This window comes from Bison bison, unplaced genomic scaffold (assembly GCF_000754665.1).
Source record: "Bison bison bison isolate TAMUID 2011002044 unplaced genomic scaffold, Bison_UMD1.0 scf7180017864243, whole genome shotgun sequence".
Taxonomy (NCBI): Eukaryota; Metazoa; Chordata; class Mammalia; order Artiodactyla; family Bovidae; genus Bison; species Bison bison.
The window spans coordinates 2,526,678-2,546,798 of NW_011494815.1; the positions used below are offsets into that span (position 1 = coordinate 2,526,678).

Below are 20,121 nucleotides of genomic sequence, written 5' to 3' on the forward strand. Positions count from 1 at the left end.
GATTCTTGTAGGCCCTCAACTTTTTAGAGCTTCCCCCGAACAACCACTACAATCCCAATGTATATGGCCGTTGACTTCGTTTCATTCTCGCTTCAGTTCTCGTGAGGTACGGAACACAAGGAATAGTCCCCACTTCTTATCCCTACCTAGTCTGGTGTAGAGCTACACATCCATTAGATTTGAAACGAGGTTTATTTGGGTTTCTTTTCTGACGAAACATCCTTTTATTATGGAAAAATTGGGAGCATACAGAGAAGTATAAACGACCATCTATGCATTCCCACTACTCAAGAAGTATTAACATTTTCTAACATCCCGTCATCTCTCTGTGTGATAACTGTATATACATATTCTTTTTTAAAAATTAGCGCCATGCGTTGGATGAGTAGGTTGCTTATCATTTCGAGTACCTTTATGCATAAATCTTTATCGACTTGTTCTCAACGGGAAGGGCGGTAACTTGGACCCTAAAACTGAAGCGGGTCCGCGCGAGACAGCACAAGACACAGATTCAGAAGCGGGATAAGGCCTTCAACCTCTAATCGCCACCTAGCGGTAGCCTCTGACATCCCCCGCCCGGCGCCTCACTCCCCTAGCGCCCCCGCCCCGCGCATGCTCGATCTTGGCGCCATCCGCCGGCACAGCTACTACGCAGGCGCCAGGTAGGGAAACCGGAAGCGGAAGGTTTGAACGCGTTGGGTGGACGCCTATGACCCGTAGCCATGCGCGACTTGAAAGAGTCCAGGCCTTGCGCTACAGCGACCCCGTGCGGGTGTGTGAAGCCGGCCTTGGAGACAGGTAACTTCTAAGAGGCTGGCGGTTCTGCACGCGTTAAGACCTCCAAGAGCCGGGAACCGCTTTCACTGCAGCGGGGGGACGGGACATGCGAGACCTTGAATGGACAAGGGTCGTTTTTCCTGTTTATTGTGAAGTTACGGATCATGTGCTCAGGCCACCACGTGATGTGTCTGAGGCGAGCGGGATGATGTCATCTCTCTTGCTCTTTGGTGGCTAGGTTGGCAAGGTCTTGGCAGAACAGCCACGTGCACCAATAACTACTGTGACCCCATGCACTCCCTTTATTGCTTAAAACTAGTTCGTTTCATGTATTGTGTTGTTTTCAATTGAAAGCATCTTATATGCAACCCGTTTCCTCATCTTTTATTATTCTTTGCTTTCTATCTCACACTCCAGTCAATCAAACTGTTTTGTTCCCTTCTTATGCTAGAAAATTTGTCACTTAACTTTGTGCACCTTATTCCCTCTATTTGAAATACTCCACAGTCCTGACCAAGGTCACATACATAGTTATGGTAGCATGGAATTTGAATTATAGTAAGCCTTCTAAAAATGAATTTTTCCTTTCACCCATGTTCTTTCCAGTTTATTATCTAAAAGGATATAACAATGCATATGTAATGATGAGGATATTTATATGTACTTATGAATGTTTTAAGAATCTTGTTTTATAGTTAAATAACATGTGGCGTGCTGTGGTCCATGGGATTGCAAGGAGTCAGACATGACTGAGTGACTGAACTAAACTAAACTGGACTGAACATCTGGTAGAGGCTTCCCTGGTGGCTCAGTGGTAAAGAATAATACACCTGCCAAGGCAGGAAGCGCAGATTGGATCCCTGGGTCAGGAAGATTCCCTGGAGTAGGAAATGGCAACTCACTCCAGTATGCCTGCCTGGAAAATTCCATGGACAGAGAAGCCTGGCCAGCTATAGTCCAGGGCGTCATAAAGTTGGACACGACTGAGCATACACGCATGCACAAAACATCTGGTAGATTTTAAAACTATGAAGTCAATTTGTTAAAGAAAACATGTTTTCCTACGTCTTTTCTTGACCTTTTTTTTTTGTTTTTGCTTGCTTGGAAAAGAAAAATAATGATGGTGGGTTTTAATACATTGTGTTAACACTATTATGTAGAAAATTGTGCCTTCTCTTTTAAAAATTTTTATATTTTATTTAAAAAATTTTTTATTGAAATAAAGTAGATATATAATGTATTAGTTTCAGGTGTACAGCAAACTGATTCAGTTATATGTATGTGTGTATTCTTTTTATTCATTCTCTTCCATTATAGGTTATTATAAGATATTGAGTATAGTTCTCCATGCTGTACAGTAGGTCATTTTTGGCTGTTTTATGTAGAATAGTGTGTATATGTTAAGCCCAAACTCCTTATTTATCCTCCTCTTCCCCTTTTGGTAACCGCAAATCTGTTTTCTGTGTCTGTGAGTCCATTTGTTTTGTAAATAAGTTCATTTCTATAATTTTTTTAGATTCCACCTATAAGCAGTATCATGTATTTGGCTTTCTCACTTAGCATGAAGTCTGGTTTACTTAGCATGATAATCTCTAGGTCTGGCTGTGCTGTGCTGTGCTTAGTCGCTCAGTCATGTCCAACTCTTTGACACCCCATGGACTGTAGCTGGCCAAGCCCTCTGTCCATGGGGATTCTCCAGACAAGAATACTGGAGTGGGTTACCATGGGCTCCTCTGGGGGATCTTCCCAACCCAGGGATTGAACCCAGATCTCCCTCATTGCAAGTAGATTCTTCACCTTCTTAGCCACCGGTGAAGCCCAAGAATACTAGAATGGGTAGCCTATCCCTTCTCTGGGAATCTTCCCAACCCAGGAATCAAACCAGGGTCTCCTGCATTGTGGGGGAATTCTTTACCGGCTGAGCTACCAGAGACGCCCCTACGTCTGTCTGTGTTACTGCAAATGGCATTATTTCATTCTACTTGACCTTTTGATTAATGATTTCTTACCTAATTTTCTTCTGTAGGGAATCTTTTAACTGAGCCAATTGGTTACTTGGAATCCTGTTTCTCAGCCAAGAATGGTACTCCAAGGCAGCCATCCATTTGTAGCCATTCACGGGCTTGTTTGAGGATTAGAAAAAGCATCTTTAATAATCCTGAACATTCCTTGATGGGCTTAGAACAGTTTTCTCATGTTTGGTAAGTTGTTTTATAGTTAGAATTGGTACTCTGAACCAGAACTTGTCTCTGAGTACTCCAGTTGGAAGTACCCTTGGAGACTGCCATCCAGACCTCCCTTATCTATTGCATGGGATTCTTGGACTATAGGCATGAATGTGAATGTTGGCATAACTTGGACACCCTCAGGGAAGTGTGGGATCCACTGAGGGGGCACACTGCATTTGCAATTGTTCTAATTGTGATGGATGACTGAAATCCATCAGTAGACCTAAGTTCTGCCCATGGGTCATTATTCTGTCTTCTAGACCAGGGTTCAGCAAGCTATGGCCCATGGAGCAAACCCATCTCATCTTCTGTTTTTGTAAGTAAGTTTATGGGAACACAGCCACGAGCATTCATTTATGTGTTGGCTGTGGCTGCTTTTGTGCTACAGTAGCAGAGTTGAATGTTTATAGCAGAGACTGGTTGACCTGCAAACCTTAAAATATTTTCCAGCTGCTCCTTTAAAGAAAAAGTTTATGGACTTTGCTCTAGACCTGTGAAGTATTAAGTCTACTCTTCCTAAAAGACAAAAGAGACCTTAGAAATCTTGATGCTTTTAAGTAAAGTGTTAGCTATATTAAGGCCTATGTTATACTAGCGTTACTTGCTGTCACTTAAATTTTGTCTCTGTTCATTCTTCCTCACCCCAACATTTTTTCCCCCACTGATCATATTTTAATACCATTAAAGGCATTCTTTCTGTTTTAGTTTGTGAGGGTTATAGTTTTTTCCTCTTCCATATCATTATGATAGATTACTTTCTTTGTCTTCTTTTCTTACTCAGTAATTTGGTTTATTTTCCATAGGATTTTGTTTGTTTTTCACAAAAATGGTCATTTGAGCTATAAGGCAAAAGTACAGCCTCCTAGGCTGAATGGTGCAAAGACTGGCGTTTTCTCTACAAGGAGCCCACATCGTCCCAATGCAATAGGACTGACCCTGGCCAAACTGGAAAGGGTAGAAGGTAATTTCTACTTTTACCTTTTTTTCCTTAACCAAAAGAAGTCTTATAAAATCAACATTGTACTCAGCACTGGCTGTTATTCACAGAAATACAAATGGTGTTAGCCCCTGAGACCCACCAGATATTGAAGAGAATGAAATGATTAAAGGAATGTGAGCATTGAAACACTTTGCAATAAGCTCTCATAGGATGCTCAGAGTTAGTTTATGTCACTGCACTTATCAGAAGTTATTATTTCAAAATAACTCTTAAGATTTCACAGTCATTAAATTAGCAACCAAATTTTTTCTAACTCAATATTCTGTAAATACAAAATGATCTAAAAACAACTGGAAACGCTCAAAATTTAACACAGCAACTGGTTGCACGTGCATGTATGGTCAGCACATGGGGTGGTCGGTCATTTCTTCCTTGGAGCCCCGAAGAATGAACAAGCATCCTAGCTGCAGTGCTGCTGTCCACTGAGACATGAGGCAGAGGGCTGGGATGAAGACCCCATAGACTGAACATCTGTCAGATTGTGGGAGAACCTGTGTGGAATACTAGATTAGTTTTAACTGCATGCTTGTATATAATGTTGCTACTGAGCTATTCATTTTTGAAAGCTTCTGGTTCTCAAATCCCTCCAACCTGATCAGCACATTTGTGAAAGAGGCAGAAGATGGAGTGGCAGCTATATGGGAAATCGGGACGTTCCAGGCATCAGCTTGCTTGTTTGTAAAGTGGCCAAAGGAGAAGGATTCACTGTGGGATATTTTTTTGAGGATCTTACGAAGGCTCTAACGGTACATTACAGACTAAAAAGATGAGAGCCATTACTTCATTTGTTCTTTCTGAGAGCTTGAACTCCCTCACTGGATTATATTCAACAGGGCCTTGGTTAGGTTTTCCAGAAAAATTCTAGAGCCAATCCAACTTGAGTTTTCTCAGTTTGTGGTGGCTAACCAACTTGGGTAATAGTACTGGAACATTTTATGATTGTTTGTACAACCCACACATATTTTCTGAGCACTGAATATGTGTCAAGCATTATTCTAGGTGCTGGGGATATAGTGGCAAAAAAATTTAGATGAAAATCCCTGCCCTCCAGAAGAGCTTAGCATTCTAATGGGGAAGATCAAATCAAAGAGGTCAAGACAAACACAGCAACACTACAGACACTCTTGTAAGCAAGCATTATAAGGATAACCAGTGTTTTTGTGGTGCTTTGCAGTTTATAAAGCGTGTTCATGTATGTTATCTCATCGTGGCTCATGGACTTGATAGAGTAGCAGTCTGACTATTGTGGATGAGGACACTGAGGTCTTGGATGTTTGATAATTTACCCAACAGCATCCAGACAAGAGTTTGTCTGACTTCAAATCCCTTGAATTCTCACTTGTAACCCCGTGTCTTTTGCAGACGTCATTAGGCACAATCTATCACTTAGAAAGTCCAAAATCTTCTTTCCAAAGTTCCAGGTTCATTCACAATAAGCATGTTTTAGAAATCAGAGTCCTTTGTTAGTCATGTTTTTCTTAAATGAAGATAGGATCAAGTGTGATCATATGTGGTTTTTTGATTCTCACTGGACCAGTTTTCCAAGGGTCAAGTTAGTAGACTCTGCAGCAGAGTCTACTAACTGGACAACAGCTGTGTAAGTGGGATAGCAGGAGACCTTTCCTTAGTATTTGGCAATCTGACTTATATTCTGCTTAATTATATGACGGAATATTATATTTCTCTTGCTGTGTAACAAATTACCACACCCCATCAGTTTAAACAGCACACATTTATTACATGTTTAAGACATTATGATGTTTCTATGGGTTAGGGAGTTGGGACACAGCTTAGCTGGGTCGTTGCTTAGAGCTTCACCAAGTTTCAGTGAAGGTGTCATGTGGAATGAGTTCTTTTCTGGAGGTTTGACTGTGGAAGAATCCACTTCCAAGCCCACTCTGGTCTTGGCAGAATTCACTTCCTTACAGTTGTGATCCTGAGGGTCCTGACCTCTTGCTGGTTTTTGGCTGGTGGCTGCCTCCAGCTCCTAGAGGCAGCCCATAGCACCTAAGGACCACCCACAGTGCCTTGTTATATGGACTCTCCCAGCGTGGCTGCTTGCTTCATCAAACCCACAAGAAGAGTCAAGTGAATCTGCAGCAAATGCAGGAGTCTTAGATAACATAGTCACTGGAGTGATATCAAATCATACTCAAGAGGAGGGGATCATACACCACTAGGTGATGAGCATCACAGGGCCACCTTAGATGCTGTTTGCCACAGTAGAAACCATCGTCAGTCCCACAGAGGTAATGCTGAAGACTCTGAGGTACCTGGGCTTCCCTGGTAGCTCAAATGATAAAGTATCTGCCTGTAATGCGGGAGACCTGGGTTCAATCCCTGCATCAGGAAGATTCCCTGGAGAAGGAAATGGCAACCCACTCTAGTATTCTTGCCTGGAAAATTCCATGGGCAGAGGAATCTGGTGGGTTACAGTCCATGGGCTCTCAAAGAGTCAGATACGACTGAGCAACTATCTTTCTGATGTACTTGGAACAAAGTTAGAAACCTCCAGTGATGCAAAGGTGAGCTGGCCCCACCTAGTGCTCGAAGGCCTACTCACTGTCTAGGGGGAGAGACTCTAAGCAGGCCATTGCCAGACCACGTGACAAGGGCTCCAGGAGAAGTTTGGGCACAGGTTCCTCTGCAGAACCCAGAGGAAAGAACACTTCTGTCTGAAAGAGCCAGAAAGGCTCTGTAAAGCAGGTGTTACATGAGAGCCTTGAAGAGCAAGCAGCAGTCTGACAGGTTAAAAAGAGAATGAGTTTTTAGGTAGAAAGAGAAGTGTGTATTGGCACCAAGTGTAAGAGAGCCTGGTGCGTGAAGGAACTGTGACTAAGCCTGGTGAGGTTTAGGCAGATAGTGTTGAGTCTCTAATCGTTTGTGCTGTTCTTCATTGTTAATATCTCTAAGATGTTTTTCACATTACAGGTGGAGCTGTCTACCTTTCTGGAATTGACATGATTCATGGCACACCTGTACTAGACATAAAGCCCTACATAGCTGATTATGACTCACCGCAAACTTTGATTGAGTCTTCAGGGGACTTCACCTTACGGAATAACCAACATAAACCGAAAACCGTGTCCCAGTCTGAAGGCAAGACTGATAGCTGTGACTGGCAACAGCTCTCAGAGTACAAGGAATCACAGCCCTGCCGCAGCACTATGGAGAAACCCAAATGTCCTGAAGATAGAACTTCAGGGGAAAACAATGCGGGATCTGATGACGCAGCAAACACCCAGCAAAGCTCACCTGAGCCGAGGGAGAGAGCAGCAGAGTTGGGTGAAGAATCCAGTCCCAGGGTGGCACAAGAGCAAAGTGGCCCACGTATCCAGAAGAGCCCTTCAGAGGAACAAGAAGACAGCAGGCTGAAGAGAGGGGAAGAAGCAGTGGCCCCAGAAGGACACGGCCCAGAGATGTCCCCCAAGGCTCCTTCCAGGGTGGCCGGTGCAGCCCACTGCAGCGTGGTCCCTGCCTGGGTGAGAGAGGCCCCTGTGGCCACCTTGGAAGTCCGGTTTACTCCTCACGCAGAGATGGACCTTGAGCACCTCAGCTCAGGTGAACCAGGTACTTTCCACTTCTTGTTTGTGAATAAGAGATGAGCCTTTGCTAGGAGATTTGGCAAACTTGGTGTTTCTCCCATCCAAATACTAACCAGGCCCGACCCTGCTTAGCTTCCAAGATGACATTAGACATGTTCAGGGTGGTATGGCCATAGACCAAATTGCTATTTCTGAGGGCAGGTATATAGAGTATTGGTCATTATGACTTGTAAAGAAACGTAGGAGTATAAAATCAAACTTGGACAATGTCATCATCTGATGGCTTTCAGTCAGCAACTGTTCAGCACAGAGTCCCAGCCACTCAGTCACGTGTTTACTGAGGACAGCTGCTGCTCAGGAATAGGGCCTCTTGTCAACTCGTAGCAGTAGTTCTTGGAGTTCTCAAATGGCATTCAGACGCTAAGTTGTGCTTGTTCTATACTTAGGTAGATTTTCTTTCATCTGTTTCACTCGCTGACTAGAGAAATGTCTCATCTTATTTTAACTGTCAGGTGGTCAATAGCTCAGCCTTTGGCACGAGCCCAGTAGTAAGAAGGAAAGAGTGTCTTACCACAGGAATTGTCCCTGTAAAGTCCCAGCACTGCAGAAGAGCCGCCACAGGTCTTTTACTTGGCACCTGTTTAATACATAATGTTAACAAACATTGTTATCTGGTTTTTCAAGCCCACAAGCAGATTCCAAGCAGCTGTCTAGAATGAAGGAAGGGCCCATTAAGAAGTGGGTTCAGTAGTTCCAGTAAGAAGTGGCCAGTTTATCGTTGCCAAGGAGATGTCAGATTTCACCTGCCACTGGGCGGTTGTGCTTCTCATTCTATCCTAAGGCCTTATGTTTAAACAGGACATTTAATTTTTAAATTGATCTCTTTATTTTAAAAGTTTTATGAACGTTGTTTAATCACTGCATCTAGTTCGTGGGGGGGCTTCCCTAATGGCTCATTGGTAAAGGAATCCACCTGTAATGCAGGAGCACCTGTTCGATCCCTGGGTCAGGAAGATCCCTGAGAAGAAAACAGCAACCCACTGCAGTATTCTTGCCTGGGAAATCCCCTGGACAGAGAAGCCTGGCGGGCCACAGTCCATGGGGTTGCAAAAGAGTGGGACGTGACTTGGTGACTAAACAGCGGCAGCACAGTTCATGGGAAGAGGAAATCAGTTTTGGGTGTTTTTTTTTTTCCTTTGGAGGGGTCACGCCCCACATGGCTTGTAGTGTCTTAGTTCCCTGACCAAGGATTAAGTCCACACCCTCAGCAGTGAAAGCTTGGAGTCCTAACTAGTAGACCACCAGGGAATTCCCAAGGAAAGTCAAAAAAAAGGATTTTGTGGTAGAACAAAGAAGTGCTGCCTAAAAGGTACCATATATTTGCCCCTTGTCTGGTGGTTATCATGAAATGCTTCCTACTTTGGAAAGTTTTGTGTTTTTCAAACTGTAGTTCATTGAGAGGCTACATTATGTCTTACTGATTTAAAAAGTGGTTAAAAAGAGAAATAATGAACTGTAACTATAAAATGGGGGCTGACTGATTTATAGCAGCAGAATTTTGAGCCAGGACAGAAATAAGAAATGACTTCAGAAAGTTTAGAGTGTAGAAAGGATAAAAAGATGTTGGAATGGAGAGGTGGGATTGGCACTGGAATAGAGTGCTGTGGGAACAGGAAGGAGAGTGTATTCTGACTTGGGGAGCAGAAAATCTGGGGAGGCTTCTAGCTCCTTGGGGAGGAAATCTGAGAAGGCTTCTTGGAGGAAAGGGTAAGTATTTGGGCTGAGCTTGGAAACATAAGTAGGCAGGGAAGTGAGGGAAGGGCACCTGCGCCAAATGAACAGCCAAACGAAGACCTGGAGCTTCTACGGGAAACAGTTACTGAAGAGTGTGGTGTCTTGGGAACTCTTCTTTTTAGAGTGGCATTAGAATCGTTTTATGTACCAAACACGAAAGGAATCTTAGCACTGCATAATTAGTCCTCAGTTTTTGACCAGAGATTGTATTTCATGACTTTACTTACCAACTTTTTAATTGGACATAGTCCAGAGTGATATTTGGCTGTTTTCTAAAATCTGAATTTGTTTTCAGAAGGATAAAGACAGCACCTCCACCCCCCACTACCACTCCAGATGATATTTTGAACAGGGACAACATTCTGTAAAGCACCTGCCTTCCTGGAAGAGCCTGGTCTTTGTTTGGATGTATGTTATGTGGCAGCTATTAAAAATTAGGTCACAGTTAATCTTTTATTTAAGTTTTGTATGTAATATATTTAAAAAAATTATAACACACCCATAGTGTTATAAACATAGGAAATTTTTCCCCTTCCTGTGTTTACTGACATACAAACCTGGGGAATGGGGTAGCCTCTTCCCAGTGATGGTGTTGACCTTAGTCTACCTGCTTCACTGTTCTCACAAGGGCTCTCCCATTTCTCCTACAGAAAGTAGCGTTACTTTTACTTGTGGGTGTGTGACACCCGCCCCTGCCTGAGGCACCCTCCCCTGCCTTTAGGTAGTGCTCTGGCTACGTGTGGCTTCTGAGAATGCTGGGACTGTCATGCCTTTCAGTGACCATGCCGGCATTGTGAGAGGAAAATGACAAGGAATTGAATTCACGTCTACGTTGAGCTTCCCTAGTGGCTCAGTTGGTAAAGAATCTGCCTGTAGTGCAGGAGACCCAGGTTCGATGTCTGGGTTGGGAAGATCCCCTGCAGAAGGAAATGGCAACCCACTCCAGTATTCTTGGCTGGAGAATTTCACGGACAGAGGAGCCAGGCAGGCTACAGTCCATGGGGTCACAAAGAGTTGGATAGGACTGTGTGACTGACTTTCACTTTCTACACTGAGCATAGAAAGTGACATTTTGGGTGCACAAAAGTGAAAGCTCAGCTATCCTGCTTAGGAGACTAAGGAAAATTATCGCCATGATTTTTTTTGCTCAGCAGATTTCAAATCTGGGTTGAGTGTGCATAAATTTAATATAATGACAGTACCACTTGAATATACCACTTGAATATGTACCACTTTAATATAATGACAGTACCACATTCTTTATGAGGCTCCAACCAGCCTCCACATTGAAACTCACTGTACTGAAATTTGACTTGCATGATTTTGATAATTAAGTCATGGGGTCCTTTTTTGGGGTGGGGGTGGGGGCGGTGTGCCTTGTGGGATCTTACTTCCCCAGCAGGAATTGAACCTGGGCCCATGGCAGTTAATGCATGGAGTCCTCACCACTGGACCACCAGAGAATTCCCAAGCTGTGTTCTTCTTATTGCAGGTGTTGGTCAGGCTTCATTTAAATATTTTCAGTCAGCGGAGGAAGCAAGGCATGCCATCGAGGCTGTGCTGTCAGCTGATCCTCGGTCTGTATATCGACGGAAGCTCTGCCAAGATCGTCTTTTTTACTTTACAGTAGACACGGCACACGTTACATGCTGGTTTGGTGATGGTTTTGCGGAAGTCCTAAGGATCAAGCCGGCTTCTGAGCCTGTTCAGATGAGCAAGCCTGCGGAGTCCCCGGTGTCTTTGGGGTCGTGAGGATCCTCCATGGAGCCTGTAAGGCAGCCTGATTGACTTGGGTGTGGCTGTTGGGTTATCAGTACAAGCTAATGATGTGCCTTCTTTGCAAAAGGAAGCAACGTGGCACTTTGTGATCTCACACATTTGGTGATTTGGCTTGTTCATAATATTTATTTGAAAAACATGTATTTTAATAAACTAAGAGATATAGAATTTGGAGAAATCACTATATCATGATTGCTTTTGATCAGTTAATACTGCAGAATCCAAAGGTGATGCTATGTCAGGGTTTTCTGAAAGAAGTCAGTTGTCCTTGGTACTTGGTAAAACTGGGCAGAAGTTAGGGGATGTGTTCAGCCATTCATGTTGGGGTTTTTTTTTGTCTGAAAAAGCCTGATCTCTCTATTTTGTTCTAAATCAAACTGAGTTATGATATCTTGAGAAACTAACAAATCAAAATAAAGTTGTTATAAAGATCTTTAGAGACTTTGCTCCCCGCACCCACGTATGTGTATATATTTAATCCTGATTCCAAAATGGTGACTTTAGGATTTCTTTGGATGCCTTTGTATCAGAAAAGAAAGTCATTCTGAGAAGTCCAAGAAAAATAACTTAATTACTGATTTATTTCTTATTTATTTCTTATTTATTCTATGACCATTGACTGAGAACTACCGTGAGTGGGGTTTCAGTGGTAGACTGAGATTAAACTGGATGCCGTTCTTGTTGCCTGTCATAGTTGTGGAGGAAGAAGACACAAGCTCATTGTTGGATTACAGTCAGATAAAGAGAGTAATTAAGTCTGTGCACGATTCCTGTGTGAACACCACACGGGAAGCAGCTTCAAGAACATATTGCCCATAGATGATTTTAGGGATGTGATCCCAGATAGCTTAAGATTTATGATCAGCATAACCAAATTAGACACCTGTCAGCATGACACAGGCTTTCCTAATTGTAACCATAAATCTTAATAGCTGATTGATCATGGTTTTGAAATGAGCCCTGCTGCCTGTAGATACTTGCAGAGTCATTTGTGGCTCATGACACTGCATTCAGGAAACAAACTGGGTTGTCTTTGAGATTACCTAGAACCTCTTGGGGAAGTATTTTTAATTTGATTTGTAAAAGCTTTTTATTTCGAGACAATTATAGGTTCATGTGTGTGCTAAGTCGCTTCAATGTGTCCGATGCTTTGTGACCCTGTGGACTGTAGCCTGCCAGGCTCCTCTGTCCATGGGGATTCTCCAGGCAAGAACACTAGAGTGGGTTGCTATGCTTTCCTTCGGGGGATCTTCCCCACCCAGGGATCAAACCCCCATCTCCAGGTGGATTCTTTACTGCTAACCCTATAAATTCATAGGAAATTGCAAAAATAGTGCCGAAGGCCTGTGACCCCTTCACCTAGCTTCTTCTCATGGTAACATCTTACATAACTATGGTATAATGTTAAAACTAGGAAACTGACATTGGTAACAATCCATCCTTTATTTTGATTTTGAATTCTTATCTCTTAAAATCACTTTGAGACTGAGTGACTTCCCTGGTGGCTCAGATGGTAAAAGTGTCTGCCTACAATATGGGAGACCTGGGTTCCATCCCTGGGTTGGGAAGATCCCCTGGAGAAGGAAATGGCAACCCACTCCAGTACTCTTGCCTGAAAAATCCCATGGATGGAGGAGCCTGGTAGGCTACAGTCCACGGGGTCACAGAGTCAGACACAACTGAGTGACTTCACTTTCACTTTCAGGTCTTGAAACACAAAATGTTGATACTTAATATGGAGAAAATAACTCTGAGGACCATACCAGTCAACTTTCTAGCAAGAGGACTCTTTCGTTGTTTGCGGTTTTAACATACATTCTCAGGGTTTTAGAACTAAAACCCTAAATATAATCCAGCTTAGTTTTCTGCCAGCTCATCAGTCTCTTCAGTATTTCCAATGTTTGGCCTTTTTTCCCTGCATAAGCCCCTCAGTGACGACCCTTCACCCCTGCCCTGTGTAGCTCATTATTAAAGGGTTCTTCCTTTACATGAGAGCAGATCTGTTCTCTGATAACTACACTCTCTGGCAGGGCCATAGAGGGTGAGGCTGATCACCCTGTCATGTTTTTTTTTTTTTAGCTGTTTCTCATACAAGTTCTATAGCCTCTACCAACCCTCAATCCTTGACTCCCCTGTGTGAGTTTTTGTCTCTAGGCAAGAAAATGTCCGGTTGTGAGGAAGTTCATATCTCTAGGTTATGAACTTCCATCCCTCAGCAAGAGAAGTCATTGGAAGTAAACCTTCCAATCTTTTCCATCTCGGGAACTTTTTCTAAAGAAAGGGACACAAATGACATCCACCTTCCAGGTTAGCCTTGGCTTTCTGGTGCCTGTAGGGGGAGCCCTGAGAGCTGATAATTTTCACTAGTTTGGAGAGTAACTCCAGGAGCTCAAGCTGTTCAGGTAATTTTGGCTTTCCGCCCATCTGCTCCAGCTCTCCAAAACAGTAACTAGCACAGGGAATGCTGATATTTATCAATCACATATATATAGAGAGAGGAGAAGGATTAGTGCCACTTATTACATTTTAAAATTGTAGTTGGCTTAAGGTGTGGGATGGATTATTCCAGTGTGTGGAGGCTGGAATTAGCAAAACCCATAAGCCTTTGACTGTGTGGATCACAATAAACTGTGGAAAATTCTGAAAGAGATGGGAATACCAGATCACCTGACCTGCCTCTTGAGAAACCTATATGCAGGTCAGGAAGCAACAGTTAGAACTGGACATGGAACAACAGACTGGTTCCAAATAGGAAATGTCAAGGCTGTATATTGTCACCCTGCTTATTTAACTTATATGCAGAGTACATTATGAGAAATGCTGGGCTGGAAGAAGCACAAGCTGGAATCAAGATTGCCGGGAGAAATATCAATAACCTCAGATATGCAGATGACACCACCCTTACAGCAGAAAATGAAAAGGAACTAAAAAGCCTCTTGATGAAAGTGAAAGAGGAGAGTGAAAAAGTTGGCTTAAAGCTCAATGTTCAGAAAACTAAGATCATGGCATCTGATCCCATCACTTCATGGGAAATAGATGGGGAAACAGTGGAAACAGTGTCAGACTTTATTTTTGGGGGCTCCAGAATCACTGCAGATGGTGATTGCAGCCATGACATTAAAAGACACTTACTCCTTGGAAGGAAAGTTATGACCAACCTAGATAGCATATTCAAAAGCAGAGATATTACTCTGCCAACAAAAGGCCATCTAGTCCTTTGTTGTCTATGGTTTTTCCAGTGGTCATGTATGGATGTGAGAGTTGGACTGTAAAGAAAGCTGAGTGCTGAAGAATTGATGCTTTTGAACTGTGGTGTTGGAGAAAACTCTTGAGAGTCCCTTGGACTGCAAGGAGATCCAACCAGTCCATCCTAAAGATCAGTCCTGGCCATTCATTGGAAGGACTGATGCTGAAGCTGAAACTCCAATACTTTGGCCACCTGATGTGAAGAGTTGACTCATCAGAAAAGACTGATGCTGGGAGGGATTGGGGGCAGGAGGAGAAGGGGACGACAGAGGATGAGACGGTTGGATGGCATTACCGACTCGATGGACATGAATTTGGGTAGACTCCAGGAGTTGGTGATGGACAGGAAGGCCTGGGGTGCTGCGATTCATGGGGTCACACAGTCGTACACGACTGAGCGACTGAACTGAACTGAACTGATGAACCGTTTGTTTATCAAGCTCTTGTTGGTAGTTTTCTTTTTATGATACGGTCCCAAAGGATTAAGGCACCATTATAATGAAATCTGTATCAGTTACTACACTTTTAGTGGGTCCTTGGCACTGGGCTGCTTGCTTTCTCTACATTGACCAGGGGTTAAATGATGTGCTCAGGCTCACACAGCTGGTTGGCCAAGCACTGAGGATGTCATCCCTGTCATCCGACCTGGCCCTGGAGTTGGTTCCCTTCCCACTGTGGCTCTCATACCTTCCCCTGTGCAGGGGCAGATGCTCAGCTGACCCAGATGCTTTATTTGAGGTTTCATATGCTTCATTGGAGAAGGAAATAGCAGCCTACTCCAGTATTCTTGCCTGGAGAATTCCATGGAGAGAAGAGCCTAGCGCGCTACAGTCCATGGGGTCGCAAAGAGTTGGACAGGACTGAGCAACTAACACACACAGATGCTTCATAAGCACAGCATGCTTCACCTAGAGTGATGTTCATGGGAATCTAACCACTAAATGAAGAGGAAGGAGAATAGGGGCAGGGATGCCCATTCCCACTAGATCTGCCTGGCACCTCCGCAGCGTGGGAAATGTGGGGAGCTCTGTGACTGGCCTCAGAAACTTTACACCCTGCTTTCTGCTCAGCCCTGTGCTACCTCTGTGACCTTGGGCGAGTCACTGAGCCCATCTCCACCTCCCTGACCTTATGGAGTTGTTGTTACAAGGATAATGCTTGGGAAAGTATTATCTAAACTCTTCTGTGGTCTGTAAACTTATGTCATTTTAATTTTATCTTTTAAGAAACAGACTCACAGATTTATTTATTTTTGCTGTGCTGGGGCTTTGTTGCTTTGCGTGGGCTTTTCTCTAGTTGTGGTGAACAGGGACTACTCTAAGAGTCCTCTCATTGCAGTGGCTTCTCTTGTTGCGGAGCACAGGCTCTAGGGTTCGAGGGCTCAGTAGCTGTGGCCCACGGGTCCAGTTGCTCTGAGGCATGTGGGATCCTTCCAGACCTGGAATCAAACCTGTGTCCCCTGCATTGGCAGGTGGACTCCCCAACCACTGGACCACCAGGGAAGTCCAACTTAGGTTATTTTTAAATTGTACCTGTCATCATCAACACGCTTTCTCTGACAGTCTGCTCTGGCTTACGTGACTGGATAAGCAGACTCAGGAGAATCAAGGGGTGCTTCAAGTCCAATGTATGGAAGGCCTTATTTTATTATTATTATTATCATTACAGAATTTTCTTTTAAAGAACTTCTTTTAGCCAGTTATAGGATGTTTTGCTAAGGGAACTGACAAAGTGCCCCCATCTTAAGGACCCAGGTGACTTTATGCCACCTGCCCACCTGGCTCTCCCTCCTGAAATTGTATATGTACCAGGAGCTTCCTTCACTGCCTGCACACCACCCCCAGCTCAGGCCCTTCCTCACTCATGATCCTTCTCAGCACCCTTTCTCTCCCACCTTCTTTCCTAATGCCAGCCCAAGTATTTCAGGGTAGTCTGCACTTCTTTTGTATGAAAGTAGAATTGTAATCATAAAGTGCAGTTATTAAGGTAAGTTCTACCTCTCTGACAGAAAAGAGATGAGTCATAAGGATTAAAGCTCAATGAAATACAGTAAGGATTTTTGGCCATTGTTAAAAATAAGGTTCCTCATCTAAGGAGTTCTCAAATGACTCTCCAGCATCCTTGTTACTCTGCTGTCTGCCCCTTCTCTTGCCTTTGTGAGTTACCAGAAGGGCAACGCACAGAGAACTCAAGATTCAGGTCAGTGCATGTGAATGTAAGTGACAAGCACAAGAGAAGCCTTTCTCAGCACCCACAGGAGTTGGGGGAAGAGACGGAAACTCAGTGGTACACTCTCTCTCTACTGATGGAGGGGGCTGCTTGGCCTATGAACTTATGCCACACAAACCAGTCAAGTTTGGGCCCACATATATTTACATTGAGGAGAAGGCAATGGCACCCCACTCCAGTACTCTTGCCTGGAAAATCCCATGGACAGAGGAGCCTGGTAGGCTGCAGTCCATGGGGTCGCTGAGGGTCGGGCACAACTGAGCGACTTCACTTTCACTTTTTACTTTCATGCACTGGAGAAGGAAATGGCAACCCATTCCAGTGTTCTTGCCTGGAGAATCCCAGGGACGGGGGAGCCTGGTGGGCTGCCATCTATGGGGTCGCACAGAGTCGGACACGACTAAAGTGACTCAGCAGCAGCAGCATATTTACATTGTGTTGACAAAAACAGTAGGATTGGATATAACACAGTTCCCCACCTCTTCTACCTTGTAGATAACTGGAAAATTCTATTCAGATTCTTCACTAATTCTTCATGCAATTCAAGATATATAGAACTTTTTAATTCAATGTTAACAAATTTTATTTTTTAAAAAATTACCCACATGCTAAACACTGAAGAAGTGTCATAATTCTTCACAGTGGTGTAGATGTTATGGTTTGCAAAGCCATTTAAAATATATTGACTCATTTGGTATCTTAGCATTTTGGGTGGATTTTGCTTCTGGGTGCTAAGCTGGGAGCCTAACTGGTATTTCAAACAGGGCACAGCAGACTATACTCTGAAGGCCCAATTTAGCCCACAGCCTGTTTTTGTGCAGCTTAAGAGACAAGATTGGTCTTTACTTTTTAAAAAGATTGTGAACAAAAACAAACAGCCCCCCAAACAGAACCAGTGACAGAGATCATGGCCTGCAAAGCTGAAAATACTTGCCATCTGGCCCTTTACAGAAGTTTACGGACCCCGACTTAGAACATTATTTCTCTGAGAGGGTGTTTTGAGTTCTAGAAAAGTTATTTATGAAGTAGGTTTTTGAGTTATCACGTGCTTCTAAATCATGAACTGTACATTTTGGAAAGATTTTGTCATATAGCCACATGAGAAAATTTACCAATACAACATAAATAGTAAACTGTTACAGTGTTCTATTCATACATGTAAAACAGGATTATAACAAATCCATGTTTACACATATGTAGAAACTTCTAGAAGGATAAATACAGGTATGCTAACAATGGTTGCTTGGTGGGGAGGCATGTTCTTTGGCGGCTAAGGGAACTTTTCACTTTCTTCTCTGCAGTATACTGTAGATTTTTTTCTAATCATGAGAATGTTATTTTTATTTATTTTTAAGTTTTTTATTTATTTATTTTTTGGCTGCGCTGGGTCGTTGTTGCTGCACATGGGCTTTCTCTAGTTGCAGCGAGCATAGGCTGCTGTCTGTTTGTGGTGCATGGGCTTCTCACTGTGGTGGCTTCTCGTTGCAGAAAATGGGCTCTGGGGTGAGTGGGCTTCAGTAGTTGCAGCACTTGGTCTTAGCAGTTGTGGCACACGGGTTTGTTGCTTCATGGCATGTGCAGTCTTCCTGGACCAGGGATCAAGCCTCTGTCCCCTGCATTGGTGGGTGGACTCAACCACTGGACCACTTAGGGAAGTCTTGCATGTGTTGTTTTTATATGTGGAGCATGCTGCTGCTGCTGCTAAGTCGCTTCAGTCGTGTCCGATTCTTTGTGACCCCATAGACGGCAGCCCACCAGGCTCCCCCGTCCCTGGGATTCTCCAGGCAAGAACACTGGAGTGGGTTGCCATTTCCTTCTCCAATGCATAAAAGTGAAAAGTGAAAGTGAAGTCGCTCAGTCGTGTCCGACTCTTAGCGATCCCATGGACTGCAGCCTACCAGGCTCCTCCATCCATGGGATTTTCCAGGCAAGAGTACTGGAGTGGGGTGCCATTGCCTTCTCCGATATGTGGAGCATAAGGAGAATAAAATGTCCTAACTTAAATAAGTTCAATTATATAAATATTAAACTATGTATCTTTGTCCTCTCCCCCCCAAAAAGATCTGGTAAATATAGTTAGAGACATTTTTTTCTCCTAGAGCATCATGTGTGGATCAGAGAACCAGAAACCACTCAGGTCACACATCAGCTGTGGAGCTGAGGCATTTGGGGCAGATAAACTGGCTGGGGCTGGGCAGCTTGTTCCCGAGTATGCACTGATCTTTTCTCTTCTCCCAGAGACAAGGTTTTGGATAAGGCATTGTGCCTCCAGGCGGAAGACAGGCGCCTATATGGATGGTATTTCTGGCAGAGGGCTGAGCTGCTGAGAGCACCTTAGACCCATACTTGCCAAACCTGTGCAGTTTATCCAATCTGGAAGAAGGAATGGGTCTCTGCTTGCAGGATGCATTAGTGGGCGTTAGCTACACCCACTAGCTCTCTGTCTACTTGCATTTAGCACAGGCCATGTGACGGATGGGGGTTGCTCTCCCTGGGTCCCCAGGGCCAGCCCTTACCCACTGTCGGAATGGGAACTCTGAGCTCAGTCAGCAGGAAAGGAGAGGCTAAGAACTGGGAATTAGCTGTTCCCTTAGGTCAAGGGGAGATGGAAGTGGGGCAGACTAGGAGGAAGGGCAGGCTGGCACAGTGGCAGGTGGCAGAGTCTGTTGGTGGTGGTGGAGTAGGGCTGTTGACAGATTGGAGGCTCAGGCTCTACCTGGGTTGGGAAGGAATCGAGGTCTGAGAGAACTGACAGAGCCAAGGCAGGACGGAGTCCCAGAGGGATTAGGTGGGTTATCTAGGGACTTCAGGGACAGGAAGTCAGGGACCCCCTCATATCGGAGCTGGAAATTTTTATTCCTTAGTTCTTTGCCCAGCATCCTATATTTGCCAAGATAAAAGATCACATTCAAAGTTACCTTACATATAGGAGGACAACACGAGTAAGAAGTGCTTGGAAACAGGCAAGGGGGAAAACAAGCAACATAAAGTGGACTGATTAGTGAAGCCATGCACAGACTATGTGCTGGGTCCTATGGTGGGAGGAGCTTGGTCATCAGAGCTTGCCCTCTCTTCCTCTTGGCGTCCTACCACACAGACAAGCCTGGGTTAGCCTACTAGATGGTTAGGGATACATGGCTGAGTCTCAGCAGACACCAAACTGGTCACCAGACATATAAGTGAAGCTATCCTACATCATCCAACTCTTGAGTTGGCCTAGATGGCCCAGCCAACACACAGAATCATGAAGGGGAAACTTGTTCATTTTTTTATGTCCCTGTTTTTGGGATGATTTGCTATAAAACAAAAGCTAGCTTATGCATTTAATTACCACACCCTTGAGAGGAGCAGTGGAAGACGGGAATTTATTTAGCAGGAGGGTTAACATGACAAAATGCTTAAATGAAAAAGGGGTTTTTAAGGCAGGATAGATTTTTGTGATGAAAGTCATGAAAAAGTAATAGTAGCTAACATGCTAGGTACTGGAGTTAAGAGTATCAGTATGGATTATCTCATTATAAGG

At 43.9% G+C, this 20,121-nt stretch overlaps 1 protein-coding gene across 2 annotated transcripts; it reads left to right on the forward strand.

Moving 5' to 3' along the window:
- Positions 1-673: 673 nt before the first annotated feature.
- LOC104993695 (chromosome unknown open reading frame, human C9orf156) lies at positions 674-11,575 on the forward strand. 2 transcript variants are annotated; one of them, XM_010847056.1, is made up of 5 exons: positions 674-798; positions 2,804-2,978; positions 3,809-3,966; positions 6,937-7,575; positions 10,972-11,575. In XM_010847056.1, the coding sequence occupies exons 1-5, from the start codon at positions 723-725 to the stop codon at positions 11,094-11,096; spliced, it is 1,173 nt and encodes a 390-aa protein (XP_010845358.1). In that variant the 5' UTR covers positions 674-722; the 3' UTR covers positions 11,097-11,575. The 2 variants fall into 2 exon arrangements, with proteins under 2 accessions (XP_010845358.1, XP_010845357.1); XM_010847055.1 differs by having other exon boundaries at positions 10,837-11,554.
- Positions 11,576-20,121: the final 8,546 nt, after the last annotated feature.

Bases quoted from the DNA above. Each gene is read 5' to 3' on its own strand.
- LOC104993695 (XM_010847055.1), top strand. From the start codon at position 723: ATGCGCGACTTGAAAGAGTCCAGGCCTTGCGCTACAGCGACCCCGTGC. The intron at 2,979-3,808 runs GTAAGTTGTTTT...TATTTTCCATAG, and splicing joins GAACAGTTTTCTCATGTTTG to GATTTTGTTTGTTTTTCACA. The intron at 7,576-10,836 runs GTACTTTCCACT...TTCTTATTGCAG, and splicing joins CCTCAGCTCAGGTGAACCAG to GTGTTGGTCAGGCTTCATTT.